The sequence below is a fragment of the Schistosoma haematobium genome, chromosome 1 (genome assembly GCF_000699445.3).
Source record: "Schistosoma haematobium chromosome 1, whole genome shotgun sequence".
NCBI classification, from domain to species: Eukaryota; Metazoa; Platyhelminthes; class Trematoda; order Strigeidida; family Schistosomatidae; genus Schistosoma; species Schistosoma haematobium.
In genome coordinates, this window is record NC_067196.1 from 33432807 (window position 1) to 33455588 (window position 22782).

The 22782-nt window shown below is 31.3% G+C and overlaps 1 protein-coding gene across 2 annotated transcripts in view; it reads right to left on the reverse strand.

The window, feature by feature from the left end:
- Positions 1 to 3300: 3300 nt before the first annotated feature.
- SARM1_1 (Sterile alpha and TIR motif-containing protein 1) overlaps positions 3301 to 22782 on the reverse strand; it is a 33631-nt gene continuing 14149 nt past the window's right edge. The window contains exons 5-14 of one of the 2 annotated variants that reach the window (XM_051216365.1): positions 21869 to 22232; positions 20507 to 20777; positions 16568 to 16910; positions 14505 to 14681; positions 12833 to 12957; positions 12379 to 12776; positions 9714 to 10033; positions 8296 to 8417; positions 7502 to 7632; positions 3301 to 3777 (exon numbers count right to left, since the gene is read on the reverse strand). In XM_051216365.1, coding sequence (XP_051073780.1) covers positions 7620 to 7632; positions 8296 to 8417; positions 9714 to 10033; positions 12379 to 12776; positions 12833 to 12957; positions 14505 to 14681; positions 16568 to 16910; positions 20507 to 20777; positions 21869 to 22232 — 2133 coding nt within the window. In that variant the 3' untranslated portion in view covers positions 3301 to 3777; positions 7502 to 7619. The remainder of the gene's footprint in view (positions 3778 to 7501; positions 7633 to 8295; positions 8418 to 9713; positions 10034 to 12378; positions 12777 to 12832; positions 12958 to 14504; positions 14682 to 16567; positions 16911 to 20506; positions 20778 to 21868; positions 22233 to 22782) is intronic. The other variant, XM_051216364.1, reaches the window with a different exon arrangement.

Below are 22782 nucleotides of genomic sequence, written 5' to 3' on the forward strand. Positions count from 1 at the left end.
GTAACTAGTGGATTTTAACCACCGAAGATAGTAGATGATGGTCGCCTGATATCTCGGACTGATTGAAGATAGATTTATACAAAACCGGATGACGGTTTAGTGGTCTAAATGTTTGGAGCTCAACACATGGTCTGGAGGTACTGAATTTGGTCAGCAATGGAGGAATCATGTATACGCACTACTGAGAATTTCAATAATAGGGCGAACCGGGAGTCCAGAGCTTTCTAGTTTCCAATGGTCTTTTAACTTTAGTCGGTTCGTGATCCCAGTAATATTCCTATGGTTATGTAGGTAAAGTAAGATACTCAAATTTTGTGAAAACAATATTCTAATGTATTTCATGAATTTTATTACATTAAATAAGGCTAACTAAACAAATAATATCCTACCTACTAAGTTTTAGATTTCGTTCTAAACGTTTTACAGGTAACTGGAAGTATTATTTTATCCACTTCTTAAAAAAATGTACGTAAATCTAAATTTCAATTAGCAATGCAAGAATATTTCATAAGAAAGTAAACAATTATTTTTTAGTTTCGTTTACACGTTCATGTTTAAGAGGAAATTATTTCATAAATAGGACAATTCACGTTATAAGAAATGAAAAGGGATGTTTGTGATTGCTTGTAATAAACAACTATTATTAAGTAAATGTAGTTTCCATAGTAGTGATGAGAAAAAGAAACAGATGAACCAAACACATTGATACTATGGAAATTAAGAATAGTATGGTAAATATCTGTTGGAATATATATATATATATATATATATATATATATATATATATATATATACATTTAAGAAATAGTACGAAATGAATATATAAAATCAGAAGACAGTCAGAATAAATGATAAATTTTAGTTATATAAATGTCAGTAAATCTTAGTTACAAAATTATCAAAGTTGCAATTACTTCTCCCTGTGTGTGCACATGTCCGTAAACTCGTAAGTTGGGCGACATTATATAACATGTTCTAAACAGTGACATACTGTTCGAAATTTTAAGAATGTACTGAATTATTTTTCAAAAACAACTATCTTGACATTATAATTAACCCAGTGGGTAGTCAGTTTAGGACTTCATGCCAACATATGGACATTCGATTCACTGCTAAATCATAAGGTAATATAAATAACATTTTTAAGTGCAAGAATGTACTATTATTGATAAAATAATATAATTTCTAAACAATAGTTCAGTAGAGGAAGCAGGTCAAACTTGGATGAATATGTAGGGGTCGGGATCGAACAATGTTGGGAAAAGACGAAGGTATACAAGAGAATTCTCGAAAGGATTTGCTTTTATGTACCATACTATCACTGTGATCTAAATAACTAACAGTGAACTGATTTATATATTTTTCGCACAGATGGTGGGTTCAGTCGACTACCTATCTGGAGTATATGAACTGGCAGTTCTTTTGATATAGTTTAACTAACACAATAGTACGTTCTCAATGTACTGCTATACTTTTATTTGTCTTATTTCGTCTGAGATTATCATTTTGTATCCATTGGTACATACAATACAGTATATACAACCTCGTTACTGATAGAATTAAATTCAACTTTGTAATATACTATATACCTATCTATCACAGACCTCAGTTTACAGTTTATATACCTGAAGACCATTAAAACATTCATTGTTGAAATGTTACAGCTTTCTTATTGTCGATTGTTTTACCTTGAAGATACAATCACAAATTCTGCTTATAATATATTTATGAGTGTTTCGGAAAGTTTCAAATCATAATACAGATCATACAAACAGATTTTTTAAAATCAAAATCGAAATTTATGATAGTAAATAAACAAAAGTTTGAATTTATATAATTACATATTCCAGTTAATTTGTTTATTGATTTGTTCGTTTGGAAATCTGGATTTCTTCTCTTCACTAATTAATATACATGGGAAGATCTCTATTCTGTGCACTCTATGAAATGGAAAACATATGTATATGCCAAACAAATTGTACGTTGAATGACCTTTATCTATTGATATAGTTCAGTTAGAAGTATGCAGTGAATGTACGTCATTGTATAAACGATCAGTTAATTATATTTTTTACATCGAAAAAAGATTGCTATGGAAGCAACAAAATTAAAATAAGCCATTCTAAACAAAAATATATTTTATATAGGAAATGACATTTATGTTATCAAGTATATTTGTTGAGTCACATTAGATAAAACACAGTAAAGAGACTCTGAAGAACATAAAATGAAATAAGTTAATATATCACCGCTGTAATATTTTTTTTTAACTGTAAAATACTATGTTTTAGCTTGAATTTACTCATAGAAAATAGCTTATTGAGATGTGTATTTCGAGTAATTTTGAAAATATTTGGCTGATTAGTGTAGACAACAGGTTATGATCCTTATAGCATAGGTTTAAATAAAATATTAAGATTTTGATAGCTGAAATTATTCGCGACATTTTCGATGTTCATTCAGTGTGCGTACTAAAAGGCCCTTTTCTTTTATTTATTTAATGAATAATTCGTATAAGTGTCACTTTTATTAGAAACTTAATTTTGAAAGTTATTTCTTATTATATTTATATCTCATTTAGCATGTCTGACCGGACCACGTTGGACATGCTGATAGCAGATACTTGAAGATAATTCTGGTCACTGTAATATAAATCTTTAAAATTGCACCTCTATATTCTTAGGGAAATTATTCTTTGAAAGGATACACAGGCTGAGTACTAAACTTACTGCTACAGCTTTACGTCTTTTTAGGAAAAAGTATATCTCGTTAATTGACTAACTCAAAATACTAGAGTTTTATGTTCTGAGAACACAACATTTTAGTACACTCGCATATTTGTATATAAATGATTCGAGAAACGAGTTTGTGAACATAAAATTAATGCTGTACTTTCTCATTTGATTGCTAGTTTACATCATCATGTTGGTTTAATATAAAGCTTTGAATGATCATCTACCGATTTGCTTATAATTACAACTCATATAGGTGAATTATTTTTTGTATAAATGGAACATTGTTAGTACCTTCATGCGGAGCAATGGTTAAATTATTTGATATCCAATCAGTAGATCAGAGATTTAAGTCTCCTCATCCTTCAACAGCTTTATTAACTCTCCAGAAGATAGTGTGGCTCAAAGTCAAGTACATAAAGCTATTATTGGTATGTGAGTTAGATTAGTATATAAAATAAACGACTGAATTTAATTAAAAAATGAACTAGTCCTATCACATAAATCTTTATATTCATCTATTTATCAAATGAAATGACTTTCAAACTCAAAAAAATGTAAAGAAAAATCTCTTTTGTTTCTTTCATTATTACTTTCTTAGAGTTTTTTAAAATATAATTATGAGATCAGTATAAATGGGTTGATTAAATTATTCTGTATGATAATAATCATAAGAAAAGGAAAAAAAACAGAATAAAATATTAAATGCATATAAGTAGTATAATTCAGTCAAATTATAAATATATATATCTAAACTCTTTTTTAACTTAATATTATTATTAAATAAGCTGGTATATATTCTCTGGACAGAAAAGTAACATAGAAATTTGAAAAATAAGTCATTAATCATAAAGAATATAAGAGGAAGTGAAGGAAATGATGATTCAAAAAAATATGCAAAGCAAGGTGAATATGAAAAATATTAGAAATAATTTATTTTTCAAATGGTTTAATTTGATTACATGGTAAAGGAGTTGAAGTTATTGATTTAATCATGAATTTTTCCACTTTATCAATACATGCCTCTTGATAATCATGAATCCAACTAAGAAATGAATAAATAAATAAATAATGTAATAAATAATTAATTCATTATGTAATTGTAATTTATTAAAATATAAGTTATTATATTTCATGATAATTATTATTAACTAACAATTGGCATAATTTCACTGGTTGAAATCATGAGTCATTTGAAGCTAGACCACCATGGAAAACTGGAAGCAGTGGATGGCCGTTTCGTTCTAGTATGGGACTTCTCAGTAGTGCGCATCCACGATCCCGCCCTCCGCGAGATTCGAACCCAGGACCTATCAGATTCGCGCCAGGCGTTTAACCAACTAGACCACATAATTGGTAAATTCATGAAAATGAGAAATTAGTTAAAATAGAGTTTATGCATAAATTTCTATTTGATATTTAAACTTCTATAAATGACAAAGTGGTTAGAAGTTAAATAATGTACATTTTTACAATTAGTAAAAACTACATTAAATTGTACTTTCATTTGTATGGATATTCGTGAAACAATATGTAAGGTGTAATATATGGTTGGTGTTGAAAGCTTTATCATATAATTGTTTATGTTATGTTGTTACATTATTTATGAAATTATCTTACATTTCTTATGTAGTTGTGAAGATAGTTTGGTTAAAGAGAGAATTACTGAATAATATAATTGCACTATTTACGTTAAACTAGAAAGCTTTATGAAGATAAAAATGATTTCTAAAACCTAGTAGTTGACATGATAGATAAAATATTCCATAAGGCTTCAAATTACTTTTAAAAAAAAAGCAAATTTTGAAAGAATATGTTAATTTTAAAAAAAGTATTTCAAGTAATTTAACAACAGTTTCATTTAAGAATCTAATTCTATAAATTTTAATTAACAGATACTCTTAATAAGTGATTACACATTACAAAATTAAAAATCAATGTTATGATATCAGAATAAGTCAACTGTGATACTTACTGGCACTCATTAGAAGGATATGTTTTCTTATTTTGAAGGAACTGATAACTTCTGGTGAAATAAAAGCCATCTCTACTTAACAATAATCAGTGATACTAATAGTGAGTTATTGAACCCCTAAGTGATTGTCTGTAGAATTGAGATATTTCATTATTATAAAATAAATATCTAAGTCAATATGAATACACGAGCTAAGACAACTGTATATAGATTCTATTCTCACTTTGTGTATTCTTTTTTTTCAACTTATACAGCAGATCGCATATGGTGGAGACTCTGTTGTATCTAAACGATCTTACGCCACTGACTGGTCGAAAATTTAATGCTACCACCAAATACGAATACTGAAGGAGTTTTTCTGAAAACACGTATGCCATTCAAATTGGCTGCCTTCAACGTTCGCACACTAATGCAGATAGGGTTGGCTATGTCTAGAAAGTCTTAATATCGATGTATGTTGCCTGTCCGAAACCCGTATCCAAGACTGATGAAGTACTACAAATTCGCTCTTCATCTGTCGTCTCAAAAGGCTTGTTTTACGTGCGTTTATCCAGAGACCCCGTGGCATCTTCGTCTGGTTTCTCTGGAGTTCGTGTCGCACTAAGCGCTAGAGCTGAAGCAGCCCTGATCAATTGGATCCGCAATAAAAGTCGGTTATGTGCTGTTAGATTAGAAAGTTCCATCACGGTAAGAAGAAATCGGTGTGAGAAACGATGTCTTTTCGTCATCTCCGCCTATGCTAAAACAGCTTGCAGCCCGGATGCGATCAAGGATACGTTTTACCACCAGCTAACAGTTCTTCTACAGAAAGTGCGTTCAACAGATATTGTAGTACTAGTCGGAGATCTGAATGCTCGATTCGGGCGTCTAGGCACAGAGGACAGTCGTTTAGGTGGCCGATGAGGATATCCTAGTCGTAGGTCAGATAACGGGGACTGTCTACTGCAACTGTGAGCAGACCACAACCTGTTTTCGGCTAGCACTAACCCATGTATTAAATTCGGAATAAGTATATTGAATCTATTTTGCTAATACCGTTGAATAAATAAACACATTAAGATAAATGTAATTTTCTATGCATAAAAATTCACTACATTTTCCTTTATAAAGTTTGTCATTACAAAAAATTTGTGATTGTAACTTGGTGTATGAATAAATATTTTTAAATTAAAACAGGAACACATTAAATGACTAAATTTGTATTTTTCATGATCGATATGATCATTAATAGTTGTAAATGCTTTTTTTCAAGCAACCTTATCAACTAATGTTATGTGCGTTAAACTTGAATGTTACTACTGATTCGTCTTACTCGGAACGGAACGAAGAATCAAGGATTCAGAGACTCGATAGGCTATACTGGTCCGTTGTCCCCGACTCAGCTAACTTGATCCAGAAGTTTTGGTAAAATGTAGAAAGTATATTCTACAGACAACCAGAGAATACCAGGTTCATCAAGCACACAAATCAAGAGTATTTATACAAAATATATATAATCGATATTGCCATGGAATTTTTTAAACATTTAATCGATAAGTTCGTGAGTCGACTATGCGCGTGGGTGGTAAATGCCCAAGCATACATCTGCATACAAGCTCCACAAAGATAAAATTACGAAATATGAGTTTTGGGGATCTAACGTCCCCAACAACTAACAATAGAAAAACTCCTTTTTATTCCACTAATCGCATACAACCATATTATTTCTAATCATATACTTTTACGTATGTGTGTGGATAGAAAGAAGTTAGTATCATAGATAGTCCACGGGTATAAGTATATTAGCTGAATGGAATCGAAGTAAATTCATTTATAAATTATTAATTGATTACTAAATGAAATAGACCTTCTAAAGGAATTTTCTCTTTATTTTTCTTGTCTCATTAAAAAAGGCGTCATTAAGCTTCAAATCATACTAGAATGAAACATCGGTATTCAAAGAGCAAATATATTCAGAAAAACTACACTATTTTATGTATTAACTATCTTATTGTTGCTTCTTTTTATATATTATTTTTTACTACAAAACTTATTTAAGACTGGTTCAATAAATAGAGTGACAAATTGGAGTTGTTAAAAAATTAATCAATATTTAATATCCGTGTTATATTAAAGTATTTCACAAAAAATAGAGCAGAGAAAAATGATGCGACATAGTGAAAAGAAAAAAAGGTTGTTTGCATATTTTGAATTGGTTGGTTACTATGCATGAAATACGGTTGTGAACATATAGTGAGTGAAAATGATTATAGGACGTAAATATCAATGGAAGAACACTTTTGTACATCACTGTTAGTAAACAATCAAGATAATAGTAGTAATAATCATATATAATTGTCATATCTTAATTTGGAAGAGTTTGAGTATATATCACCTATCCAAAGGATAAATAAGCATGTTTGCCCAAAACACTGTTGGCTTATACAGTGCAGAGAAACTAATGGGATCAAAGTCTTAGTATCTACAAACAAGTTTGACTATTTTGATTTCATGTTATTCAAGCGAAATAGTGTTTCTATAGGAAAAATGTCTTGTCTTGAAATTTAAACTAGTCCCTACAAACATTTAGTCTAAACGAGAACTTATAATCTACCTATCAAATCGTCAATAGTAGTGAATGTTAAAATCACATCATTAACGAATATGCAATTAGAATTACACATTTATATTACAAATATCACATTTTTTCACATACCGACTTGTATACAGGCAAATGAAAAATAACCAAGAATCAAAAATTGGTCTGGATGACAAAATACTAACATAACCAAATCAGTTTTCATGTAATACGTACTTGATCTGACTTATTTCCGTGAGCGATATAGATGTGATAAACTGAAAAGAATTATTGATTCTGTATTTAATTGCCATATATGGTTTTATAGCAATACCTTGTTATGGGTGCATCAGGTTTAACCAGCTAACCTAGAAAATGTCATGCGAAAATGGAATTGATCGGTACGAGTAAATTGATGTATACTGTGTATATCTAGAATTGAAATCGTGCAACTAACTGTCGATGGAAATATTAGATGAAATGTTGAATAAACTGCTAGGTTTGAAGCTATTACGAGTTCGATTAGTAAGCGGACAGAACAAAGACTTGTGACCGTAAACCAGTAAGCTAGCTATTTGATGCGTCCCAGCCCCGCTAACTAGAGGAAGAAGTCCAAGCTTGGAACGGGAAAGTATATTCCGTAAGCCAGAAGCACGAGTGAATAATAACAGACACAAATTAAACGTATATATACAGCATAAAACTGTCCTTGGGAAGCGTAGTAAAAATAGCATACTAAAAATACACAATGGACCATCGGCGTTAGAGATTCTTCCAAGTGGGAAATACGACATGAAGGTGAAAAGTGCGCTTTTGGCGCGAAAACAAGGAAATTTAAATTTCCAAAATAAAATTATAAAATTAAGGCATTTACCAAGTGAATTCTTGGGATCTAACATCCCCAACATAAACATTCGAAAAAATTATTTGCAGTACATCACTCAGACAAACAATATAAGTAGACATATATATAAATTTACAATTATCTATTATTTTGTTACTTGAGTTCATTTTTATTTCACTGAACTTACTTAACTGCATTGTAGGTTGTTATTGACCTTAAATCCTCTGGCAAAGACTCAGCTGGTGGCCATGTAAAATTATCAGTAATTGGTATTATATTACATCCACTTTCCAAGGCACATACAACTTCCTTGATAAATAAAAAAAATGTACAGTAATTAGAATGTTTAATTTAGTAAACAGATGAATAATACAACAACAACTAATTTATGATTCTAATAATGTTATCAATGTTTCACATACACATTTTGAAGGCACCTGCTGTATGTGAATCATCATTGAAGAAGTTAGATCGCATTTTCTAAGATCCAACCCCTTCATAAAGTGATTTTAAGTTTATTTGTAAGAGACACACAACAACTGACATCACTGTGGTCAAGACATCAATGTCCACTGAGTTTATAGATGAAACGATTGCCTAATATACAGTCTTAAATTTTGTTTCATAGCAATTATTACGTTTACTTGTATTTCCCTTTCCAATCCAATTAACTTAAAACAAAAGTGAGGAAATAATTATTGTAATCAAGGGTTAGAGACTTTGAGTGGCATGACATATGATTGTTCGCAATTGCATTATTGCATCCACTTCTTATCTTCGTTTAGAACTTGAGTCCTGAAATCTCCTGAAATCTTTTTTTCTATACTTAATCTTTTCTACTACTACTATTACTGATACCTTTACTACTTCTACTACTTTAAGATTTGTTCCAGCAACTTGCAAAAACAATGAGTAGTGAAAGCAGCTATAAAATGTTTACTTAATAATAGTCATTTATAATTGTGATTAGCAGTTACACTAATGAAATTGTTGGCGTACATAACTTTAATTTTAAAAAGCTTTTACTAGATGACGAATTATTTACACGTAAGTATCTATTAACTAAATAAAACTACGAATTATAAATAATCATGTTGTTTGGACATTGAACACAGTTGAGATACATAAACAATAAACAATTGAAATTTAGTCCAAAATACAGTAGAAGTAGAAAACAAAATAGAGGAAATCATATCAACTTTAATGGAGAATTGAAAAGAGAGAGATTACAAGCAAAATAAGTCAACCCATTTAATTTTATGTTAGACATTACTAAAGCAAAATAATGCGTACTATTTAGAATGTATGACTTATAAAATAATAATTGGTGACTGTCTATTTGTTTATTATTTTATATCCATTTAAACGTATTGCTTCAAATCAAACTCTTCTGTATATTCATGACTTTAATTAAGATGAATTTATTTTAGGTCAACAAATTATTATTAAAAAACTGTAGAATGATTTTTTGATTTGTAGATGTGATGTTTAGAAACTAGTTTCGAAAAGATTATTTCAAGTGGAGTATTCCCCTGAAACGGCTATATATATTCACATACCATATAATAATGAAATAAACGCATATATAGATAAAAATTAACTAACTTTATGTATCCAATCTGTACAATGTATATCATTTAAACATCTATCTAATGCTCTTGGTGTTAAAACAAGAACAAAATTATATGATGATCTAATAGAATGAAGTAATGATTCATGAAATTTTCCAGCAGTTAAACGATCAATATCTAAAAATACTCGATAGCCACGTAAATGAAAATGAACTTTTAATAAACTCGCCAGTTGAGAACCAGTAGAACGACGGTAAGAAATAAATATATCAATATACTTGTTTGGATGACTTGAAGCGTTTAATTTGGAATCATTATCTGTAAGACGTAACTGATTATGTATTGATATGGAAGCTAAAATGAAGGATAAGAAAAGTACAGTTAATCGAACATGTGAATGTTATGTCAATAATGATAATAAAAGTTATAAAAATAAATTTATAAGCACAGTAGTTGTGTATGGCCTAATATTTCAGTGACATGGCCCAAGACAGCAAGATGATCAATGCAAAAATCTCTTAAGTCGATATTATTTGGTAATCGGTGATATTGGAATCAAATTTGTTTCGTCATAATTTGAGTGCTTACACCTATGTTGAGGACCTTAGATCTACAGAACTCACTTGGAAAAGGTCCTAATTCTGTAATTTTATTCTGAAAATTTGAACTTTGTGTTCTCGCACCAAGAGACGCTTGGTTGACCTACAGCTTACATTTCCCACTTGGAAATCCTTGACCGTCATTAGTTGACGGATTTTTTTAGTACGCTATTTTGTGACTCTCCCAATGGCGTTTCTATCATTGTATAAATAAGCTTGATTCGTGTGCTTAGTAAACTCTTATTTTCTGGGTGCTTGTAGAATACATTATCTACGCCTCATCAGGACTTCTTGATCTAGTTAGCGGGGCCGGGACAACGGATTATAATAGCCTATCGTGTCACTGTATCTTTGACGTTCGTTCCGTTACCGAGTAAGGTGAACTCGTAATAGCATTCAAGCATATCAACCAAGCCAAGACAAAAATTAACATATATCGTCAAAACAATATATCCTCAAGACTTCTTACCGTATAACATGTTAACTGAAAGATTTATAAATGTATGAATTGTTTTCACCAACCACACGAAATGCTTATCGCGATTATGATTAAAAATTTTTATTCATAGTGGAAATTTGTTATCTTTTGGTGTAGAGTTTCAGATTTCGCCCAGCAGTTAAGTGATAACAAAACTCTGCTGTCACTTAATAATTAAGGACAATGATCTTGATGGAATCGTAGTGTATAAAAATCAAAACGATGGACTAATCATACTATATAGTAAATTCACAATATTATGCTCATCAGTTTATAACGACAGATTTTAGTTAATACCATATATAACTAACACATTATACCCACAAGCTTTTAATTGTAATCAGGTGTGGAAACTTAGTTTGCTGTGATAAAATGATCAACTAAAGAGAAACGTACTATTTATAAATGCAACTTGTGGATAAGTTGGTTACTAAACAGCTGACGGTTTGTTCATTGTGCTCTGTAATGGTCAATAAATTACATAAAATTGAACTTTAGAAAACCAAAAGTTTATTTAAACTTTATACGCTAGATTGTAACCAATTGATTGATTTCACCATCACATGAGGTTAGGTAGAAAAGGCAGTACACTACATCAAATCAATCAAATAATTATCTCTTTCAAAAATTCACCAATCAACTGAATGAGAGGATAGACATTTTTAAGTCCACCTTTATGTATTATTTATCATATGATATGAATGAAAATTGTGCAATATGTTTATGAATAACATTTTTCGAAATGTAAGACAATAACAAGAAATAGTTAAGTCAACGTGTTGTGGTTTATCTACCATTAGAGCGAGGGAAAATGTTATTTGTATGAGGCAACGCGATAAGGTTTTAATATCAATAAATAGCATGTTCAATGAACTTTTTCATTTTTTTATCTTCAACTGTTGTGAACCATATGTCTAGTATATGTATACTAACGATGTTGATTTGAAAAAGAACAAAACTCAGTTGAATAGATTGAAAACCTATTAGCCAGTAATTGGATATGGAATATTTGAGGAAGAAAAATACATAACAGATCCATTGGGCGGAAGCTATTGAAAATGTACTTGGATTTTGTGCGAAATCATGTGCGCGCGTATTTTGATATAGTTTCATGAAATTTATTTATGATTAAGCGTTGCATACAGTCTTGGTTTGTTTACGTAAGAATATTAGATATTGGCTTTAATTTCTGGTGACAAGGAAAACAACGTATTATCGTTTACGAAAGTATAAAACGAAGTAGTAATAAATAAGTTCATTGTAGAATTAAAATTGATCGTGGTAATAATTCTAAGTATTAGTGTCATAAAAAATCTATATCGAATTAACAACTCAGTTGTCTTATAGAAGAGAGGCTTAATGACATACTATACGGTAGGCGAATAATTATGATGTACGACTATGTTTTATTTCAATTTAGATAATTTGAGTGACGTTTCTAAGATAAGTTTGAGTCGCCATTGACCAGAATCCTTGCTGTATGATAACCTGACTTATTTTCAATCCAAAAGTGTTTTTTTCTTGCAAAATAGTAATCTAAATATTAATCGAAAATACAGTTATCTAATATAGTAAGCATTTCGAACCAACTTTAAAACAGGTAAACGCTACGTTTTACTTACATTGTATTGCTTCTAAAATTCGTTTACGATGTATTCCATTTTTAATGTGACAATCTTCTAAAAGCATTTTATCTGATAAATAAGGTAAGAAAGGATAATGTACACCAGCTGAAATAAAGTTATATGAATATTGAAGAAGATCGAATGATTGATTTAAACAGGACAAATCATGTGTATAACAATATTTCGAGGTATATTCTGATGCATTAGTAGAAGCCGTTGTCCATTGAAAATCATTTTTAATTACAACATAATCTGATGTCGTTGGATTTCTTGGTGTATTCGTATTATTTAAAGCAGTGATACGTGTAGCCTCACGTAGCCAAGCAGAAATTCCAGTTGGATCAACAGCTGAATAATCTGCATTAATCTTCAAAGAGCATAATTCACGTAATAACCTGTTGTTGTTTTTTTAAAAAGAAGAAACAGTGAGATGAAATAATATTACATTTACCTAGATCGCGTGATTCCATTTTCAAGTCCTAAATCCTTCTCTAATTTGAATTCATCTAATCTAAGTAATAAATCACCATCAACACGTAGCTTTGAAAATTTACTAGCCAAATCTTCAAATCCTCTCTAAGGAAAAAGAAAAATTAAATTTTGTTTTATTGATACCATTCATTGTTTTATGTACAGTTAACAAAGCATTATGAACGACATAATGATAATTTAGTCAATGTTATAAAGAACAACGTAACATTATTCAATTTTAAAAATAGATTCACTGGCAGTGACTGTATCTTACGGTATCAGTTTATATATATATATATAACATTTATTAAACATGTATTTCCTTTGTATTGAAAGCACTTTCAGTCCTGCAACATAAATACTATCCATTTATATGGCTTACATAAATGTGGTTTTCTGAAAATAAAACAAATGTCGTCTTGAAATCCAATAACCATATCATATAAAAGGAAAATCAATTTTTCCAAAAGACTGATTTTGTCTGAATAACTCCAAAAAAGTGTAGTATTACAGTTTCAGCCAAAGTATTTGCTTATCCTCAGAATAGAGTTATGGATGATTGTTGATCAGTACAGCGAATAAATTGAAATTGAATATGTATAAATAATTGGATCCAAAATCAATGATCAAGATGACGTTTTGGGTACATGATGATGGGAGGGTCCGATACTAAGACAAAAGAGCTATCTAGTGCTCCCTGGTTTCAAATGATTGTCTAACCGCTCGGTGGTATAAACTATCCCCATATTCTTACCCTACTGAAAATGATAGAATTTAGTAAAGTCATACAGGAGCTGTCCAAAATAAATATCACGGCTTTATTTCCCGAGAGCTTAGCAAAAAAATATACACGAAATGTATACCGTTGCATGAGCTCAAAAGCATTAACCATAATATACATGTGAGAAAAAACGCAGGCGTAGTAGTTCTGTTAGTAGAGTCATGTGAGAAACATATCTGTTCTCTGTCTGTTAGTGATAAACAATATGGCGGTGATACTACAAGATACCTAATCATTGTAGAAATTGATGCAAAGTGGCTTATCCTTCTTCTTTACACCAATCCCGAATTGTTAAACTATAGCCATGTGCAGAGTGCCAGAATTAAAAACTACTTGAACGAGGGAGACAATATTATGACATATTTCATTCCAGATCATTCGATGACACTTGTCATTGGATTTGAAACTAAGACAGGAAGACAGTACTCAATTGCTTTTATCCAGACCAATGTTGTAGATATACTGTAATGTATTATTTCTCAATAATTCATAACATCCACTTTTTATAACCTACTTAGTTCATATCTTAGACGTATGGAGAAACAATTAAACTTGTTAATAACACCGAGCCCCAGACAGTTTTTTCTGAAGTATTATGAGACTAGAAATTCAAACGAAGTTATCACATTTTATGAAAGAATTTCAGAGACTTATATTATGAAAACTGGTAAACTGTAGTTAACCTCTATTTTATCAGTATGGTCCCGACAATTGTCCGTTTTGATAGAAAATAAGATGAATTTATGATTTCTCTGACTATCAAATATACATTTTACAGTCTTTAATTTTTAATTAATTTAATAAAACATGAATCTGATAGTCTATTATTAGTAATGATATATACACAAATCATATACATATATGAACTGACTCGAGTCAACCAGCATTCAACTTCAGCATAATCCCATAACGGTACTTGGGCTGACAATCGACAAGGGACGTCTTCACCTAAAATATGTAGGGCCATTGCTGCGAATTTCGACTCAAGAAAAGTTGAACTACAGACAACATTACGCAAGATTTCTACGATATCAGATTCGTAAAACGCCTTAAAAAGAATAATAATAGTGATACAATCAATTGAAAATAAGTAAACAAAATGTCAAATATTTAGGTTACTTGCCTGACTTAAAAACGTTTCAAAAGTTTGTTATGTATCTTCATTACAGTGTCTTAATTTCTTTATGGATGGTAAATAAGTTTTAGCAAAGGTCTGCCTAATAGTAAATAATAGTTTAGTTTCACTTTTGAAGAACTGATGCGATTCAGACTCAAGTTATACTACTCAGGTAACTCAAACGTAATCTTCTTACCTACAAACATTTTGAAGTATTGAGAGCGTCAGCCACTACACTCGTTTCAGTCTAATCAGCCCTGGTTTATTATTATCTTGTGAGATAACAATCGGTAAATAAAAAGATAGTTTAGGTTTCGCTAATTTGCATCATCAGGAGCAGGTAAGATATCTGACTACCTAGTGAATGACAAGTATATGGCACAGTAGATGATTTCATAGTAATCTACAGCTGTAGAACGACCAGTGAAGATAGCACATATATATATATATATATATATATATATATATATATATATATATATAGTATTTATTCAACTACAAAGAAAAAAATAAAAGCCAGGTGTAAAGATGTGAGATTGATTTGCTAGCTGGTACAGGAGTACATCAGGAAAAAATTTAGCGTGAACTAAATACCAATCACTTAGTAGCAAAGACAGTATTTCATATTTATACTATATTATGAATAAAAATATGAAGACAAAAAGTCAATCGGTCAGTAACAACGCAGAACTTCGTACATACGTACATCAGTTCGAGTTGCCATACCAAATCAGCACAGAGATAAAACTGTCGATTCAAATCCCATAGTGGTAGAAGTAGTAAAAGTATAAGCAGTAATCGTGAAGATAAGGGTTTGAAGATGTTATCCAAGGAGTATAATCCAGTGAAATCAATTTGGAAAGAAAAAAGAGGGACATGAAGAATTCAGAAGATTAGGATTTGGGAGAACACAAAGAGTTGATGCACCCACACCATTGCAAACTATTTTGAGCCATGTCATTCAGGGTCTCTAACCATCAGTTGCTATCATCTCGCGGTCCCCAACCAGGTAGTCTACACCTAACAACATGACTCAATCCACTTGTCAGTGACTTCATGGATTTGTGCCATGTTTTGGTCTGGCCACCCCTGGCTTTCTTCCAACATAAACCTATACCATAAAAACATCGCACATCGTTGCAGTCTGTTGTTGGGTATACGTAACACGTATTCCAGCCATCTCAACTGATGAAGTTAGACGACCAGAAAGCATATTTTACATGTGAAGAACCACCAGAGCACTCATAAATTTATAGATAATACTTTGAAACATAGGGTTGAAGAAAATTGGGCAAAGTAAGTAGTTGCAAGCAACTCATTTTAACATTTCTGGCTAGATATAAAGACGTTTGTCAAGTTCATTTAACTACGTAAAACAAACGAATACATCTGATTGCCCAAACAAATTTACATGGAGTTGTTAGAATGTATTCTTTCGTTGATTATAGGTTCAATCAAAAAACTTGTTTACATGGTCTTGAAATGTGTACGTCAACAAGTAATGCAAATATGTTATTTTATTTTTGCTTTTCATAAATTTTCTGACAGTTTTTTAATATAGTATCCTAGTTAGAGGAATGAATACTTTTCTATAAACTGTTTTAGTTATATTAAATGGATCATAAATTAACTAGAATAAAATTGTACATCATCTGTAGGTTATCAGTAATACATAGGATGTATGCTTATCTAACTGGACTGGACTACAATCAATAACGACTATGAAAAAGATAAATGTTTATTGGTAATAAGTTGATATTGAATTATTACAAGTTGTTATACACAGGAAGATAAAATTAAATTAACAACACACTTACATGGCTGCACTTCATATCAGATTTTAGTGTCGCTTCAACAGCAAAATGAAAAGCAACCAAAACACGTGGTTCAAATTGTTTACTGAACATAACTGGTACTAAACGTTTTAACCAATCGGCCGACCCCCCTGTATACTGATTTTCACAGCAATAATTTGCAGTGTCTGATTGATTGTTAGAAAAAGATGTCTGTGACTCTGAAGTATCGGATGCGTTCTTCTTACAAGTGTGTTGAAAAGCAGCAACTAAATGTTGACGAGCAAATTCTATTGGTGAATGTGAACGTACGAAAGGCATCACTAGGTTGAGTGTACAAGAAGCATTTACTGCAGCGGTCAATTCGCTTAAAAACAGAAGAGAATAATTGCAGCATATAATTAGTGAGCCTGCAAATGTCTTACTGACAATAAACATTCTCTTAGAGATTATCAAAATATTACCTGAAAAGGAAGTTAAATTGACAAAGAACATAAAAAGTGCTCTTAGCAGTCTAAACATGATTTAAGTACTTAGGAGTAAAGCGTAAACTACTGCTTTTATAAGAACAGGAGATTAGGTTCGAAAGGCTACCTAAACTTAAAACGTGTCCATTCTTATTAGTTATTTCTCTATCACCTTTTCTTTCCACTTCTACTTTTTCTTCCCTCTTCTCCTCTTCCTTTTTCTCTGCCTTCCACTTCTCTCATAGTTTTCCTACCTCTTCGCCTTCTTTTTTTCCGTTTCTCTACTCAGCTACTTCCTTTCACTCCTCACCCATTTCAGATTTTTCCTCTCCTTCACTTACTCCTCCTTCTTATACACCGATCGATTATCAAGCTTTGACCTCCATCAAGAACTATCCAATGTAAAAACACGTCTAGTTTTTGTAAACAGCCTAGCTCTACAGAGATTCACTCGGAAATTTAATTACCAAGTGGAAACATCACAAACATCAGCACAATGGCTAACGTTACGATGTTCAGGCTCTTAGCACTTTTTAAAATTGAGATACAATTTATCTGGATGAGTTTTAACAAACGTGGTTGATGAATCTTCCGACTGAATGCTTGAGCAGGTTTCCTAAGTTATTCTAATAACCCCACGCGAAATCTACACGACAACTTGAGCACGAGAGAAAAGGTGAGAAGTAAGGAAAGAACGCTTTGTTCCAAAGTTCGTTTATGCACAGAAAATTTAGGATATTTATAACATTACAGATGGCCTTGGGCTCCTGGAAGGTTGTAGAACCAAACTAAACATAGTAGCAGGATAAGTAACCATCGAATCAGAAATATGGTACGTAACTTTTCACTTTCTAGATGTTTCTGAGAGACTTCTATTCAATTCTGATTGGATAAAATGTTTCCCAGCGTCTTTAGGGTTCCTTAGGGCTTTTTTGAAGGAATAATATGGGTCGCCCCAACACCTTCCTCTAGTGGCTTTCCGACTTAAGAAGCTTAAAAAAAGTGTTTATTGAATTTATCATATAATTGCCAACATGAAGACTATTCATGCGAACCTGAAAAAAATAGTTCCATTGTGATTGAGGCCACATGGAGCACATTACATATCTGTACACAAGTTGTATTCTGCGAGTATACACAATTCAGACAGTCACCAAGTATAAAAATCAATATATGTTAGATTGACTCGAGTAACATTTTTCATTAGTTAGTGTGAATTACGTTTCTTATTAGTCATAGTAATATAGACATTGAAATATAACCTTAGATAGTGGTATTGAGAAAATACTCATAAATTGTTATTTTTTCATAACGCAATGAGTAAGACACTAAAGAAATATGTAGAATCCAATTACTCACAATCTCTATTAATGATTTTTATCGTATTTAGACACGATAGTTTTTAATGAACGTTTTAGTTGAGTTTTTTAAAGCAAGAAACTCTAAACAATTTCGTAACTTTATATGAACTCATAGCAGTAATTTAATTAGTAAGACATTAACTCAGTTAAGGTAGAGATTTGTGAAAGTGACAGATGCTCCAATTAATCTATTACTAATGAAAATTCCCATTTTGCCATTTGGTAAATAAAGAAGGAACTAATTGAGCGAAGAAATTTCTTTTCAATTAGTTTTTCATCATGGCTTTACACTAATATATATATGATTTACAATAATGATATAATACTCATCGAGTGGATACGTTACGTAATAATTACACAATGACATTTAAATTAACATTGAGTAATTGGAAGAAAGAGGATTATTAATATTCAAAGTAATTATTAAATCAAGAAGTTGCTACGTTGAGTAATATAAGAAACAGAGAAGGAACAGAATTTTAACGGATGGTCAATAGGATAGTAGTTACGTAAAAATCAAGAGATGGATGTTGAGCAGTTATAAAGTTCAAAAACAATAGAAACAAAAATTACAAACATTTAAAAAAAAGAGTGGGAGGAGTATGAAAAATAGTTCTTATGACGGAAACCTTATACTGGATGCCAGGGCAGGTCCGTCACCGCATTACAGAACATCATCTGACATGGCTAAGCAATGGACAGGTGAAAGTGATTAAAAGTTCTATTCTCTCTCACTTGGTTGACACAGGTCATCAAGTCGAACTGAATAAAGCTTTTAAGGTTATCTACAATATTCCATCAAATCTACCACATGGTTTACGATTGCACCTTTTGCACATTGCGGAAGCCATCGCAATCTATGTCTACAAACCTGACCTTTGCATCCAAAAAGAAATTCGTACAACCACTTTCCCTGCCCTGGCATTCAGTATAAGGTTTCCGTCATAAGAACTATTTTTCATACTCCTCCCACTCTTTTTTTTAAATGTTTGTAATTTTTGTTTCTATTGCTTTTGAACTTTATAACTTCTCAACATTCATCTCTTGATTTTTACGTAACTACTATCCTATTGACCATCCGTTAAAATTCTGTTCCTTCTCTGTTTCTTATATTACTCAACGTAGCAACTTCTTGATTTAATAATTACTTTGAATATTAATAATCCTCTTTCTTCCAATTACTCAATGTTAATTTAAATGTCATTATGTAATTATTACGTAACGTATCCACTCGATGAGTATTATAACATTATCAGAATGGGTTTTGTGGAGATTTTTAGAAATTTTACAAGTTGAAATCATGAGTCAATTGAAGCTAGACCACCATGGAAAGTCTGGTCTAGTGGTTAAGTGCTCGCACGCGAAGCCAGTAGGTCCTGGGTTCGAATCCCGCTGGGTGCGGGATCGTGGATGCGCACTGCTGAGGAGTCCCATACTAGAACGAAACGGCCGTCCAGTGCTTCCAGGTTTTCCATGGTGGTCTAGCTTCAGTTGACTAATGATTTCAACTTGTGATATTATATCATTATTGTAAATCATATAGATATTATTAGTGTAGAGCCATGATGAAAAACTAATTGAAAAGAAATTTCTTCGCTCGATTCGTTCCTTCTTTATTACTAATGAGCTTAGACTATATCAAAAACTATAGCTAGATTTAACTGATCGAAAAGCGTTTAATAATGCATTTTGTTAATGAAAAAAAACAACACTCATTTCTAATATATTTTAAAACGTTTAAAATAGTTCTATGTTTTTGTTCATGATTCATTGTTTACTTATTCACTATTAAACATCTACGATTTATAAAAATTTGACATATTAAACGTAATTTAGAACAAGTGATGAGTGAGCAAGTCAACAAACCTACCGCAAATAATTTTTCTACGATCAATCAATCATAGTTTTAAAATGAAACATGTGGATTATCTAAATTAAGAAACTTAAGAGCTACGATAAACAAATCAAGAATATTGATCCATAACCATGCTCATCAAACCATACGGTACATGAAACGACAACAGTAGAAACCATTCATTATTACTTTAATAAAATAATTGTATATTACCAATCAAGAAATTATTATATGAACCAAAGCCGAAAAACATTTACAACAATCAAGCTGGATTACTTACGGATTAGTAGATAGTACAGCACTAGTTAAACATGCAAAATATTTTATTACTTCATCTTGATGAAATGCTAAACAAAATAACCATTCAATCGCATGTTGACGCATCATTTCACTATGACTTCCACTCCCACCGAATAATGCTAAACTCATTAGACAAACAGCTGCATGACGTAAAGATGGCAGATCACTTGAACGACAAGCATAAATTAAACTACGAAGACCACCATTTTCAACTACTGTATCACACATTGTCTCTGTATGCTTTAATAAAGCTAAATTAGATGATAAAATCGATAAAAAAATACATTGACAAAAAGAAATAATGTTTCCTAAATAAAGAAAAAATTCCTCATCACAGTCTTATTTATCCTATATTTCATTATCCGTTTTCTCTATCGTAACCCTAAAATGACAGAAGTATTACTTATGATATCTTTGTGCAACTCTCAGATGTAACAGGAACATTATTAACATAAATAAATGACGTTTGAATAATGCGAACTTGATTTATAAAACACAACTATGCTTGTTTGTAACTGGTGGACATAAGAAGTATTATATCTAATACATACAAAGGATATATCCAGCAAACATATCAGTGCTGAGTGACCAATGTATGGTTAAAGTCAAGCAATGGATAGTAAAGATACGTATAACCATGATAACATCAATATACAGCCTGCTTTTACTTGAATGGCAAATACACCTTGTATACGTTCATGTTCTAAATTTTACAAATGGAGTACATTTTAACAGGAACTGTCATTGGTGAGGTTACTCTTCAATGAGCTAGAATTCTACACCTTCCATTGGTAAGTGGCTAAAAGAAATGAGATTCTAGGACTAGAATTTGTTACATTTTTTAATAAAATGACTCAAATGCATAAAGAATAATGCATAATGGCATGAAATATTGGCACGACGTCTGGAGAGAATATTACTTAGGGGTGGTTGTAAAGTTAATAGAACATTCTAATTTAGCTGTTGTTACCGCATTTCAAGTGTAGTCTGTTTACTCAAAATATGCTCAGAATACCATAACTACATTTTCGAATAAATCATTCAGTTCAGTCTTCGAAAATGAAGGAAACACTCGAACGTATCTGGAAGGTAGATCGTCTGGCTAGCTACTCTAATACCTAAAGATATTATCAATGTTGGATTGCGCTTTTATCTTTTAAAAGAAATTGAGATAGAAAGTTCATATTCACAAGATATGTCTACTACCGAAAATTTTCTAATTACAAGAAACCATTTCTTAAGTGATCTCAGTTAAGAATAACCATCACCCATATATTAATCAATGTAAATATTGTATGCAAAAATGTATATTCACACTCGAGTCAAATAAATAATGACTCACGTTCTAAGATTCCCAAATATTCACGATAGATATCTACATCTTCACGGTATTCCCAACATTTTCCGATAATATTCTTGAGTAAATTAGTTATATGCCCATGTGATGGTAACTTATCATTGTACAGTAGAGGATTTTGCGTTGATGATAAAGCTGTGGGAGATAATAATTTTGTGGTACCACTCGTATCAATTGATTTTTCATAATCATTATCATAGGTGGGTGAAGTGTTACACGGAGAACATTCTTGTTTATGAATAATCAACTTATCTACTTTGTCAAACTCATCTTTATGCAAAACATTAGAATGCTTTTGTGAAACTAATTTCTTATCTAGTATTTTGAGCAAATGATTTTCTGATAAAATCTAAAAATAAAAAAATATTGATTGCTAAAACGTTTTATACGAGAAAGCACTAGTTTCAGGTTAACAATAACATTTGACTGTTTAAACCGAGTGCGGTTCGAACCTGCAATCCAGCGGTTGTCAGTCGAGTGTACTTAATAGTATGATTGGGTCATATTGATGTGCAAATAGAAATTCAAGGGAAGCTTTATTTAGAATTCTATACAAAAGAAACTATTAAGCTAATTGAAGAATACAATCTATTGTAATCACATGAACATTAATCTACAAATTCTGGTTTCTATAGATCCCTTGTTTATCACATTCAATCTCGAAATATAGTGAATCATCAGTATGTAGGAACTTTCCAAAACCAAGCTTCACTGGCATTTGTCACAAACTTTTAAACATAGAATCATATTTTATTTGATTGTCCTTTCCCACACCCGGCGCTGACGATCAACTGATTTTTTAAATACTAATTGTTACTCAAAAAAACAGAATATTCACATTTCTTTTTAGTTCAAATCTCCTTATGGTTGTCTCGTGAGGTGACGCTTGTCAAACAGAA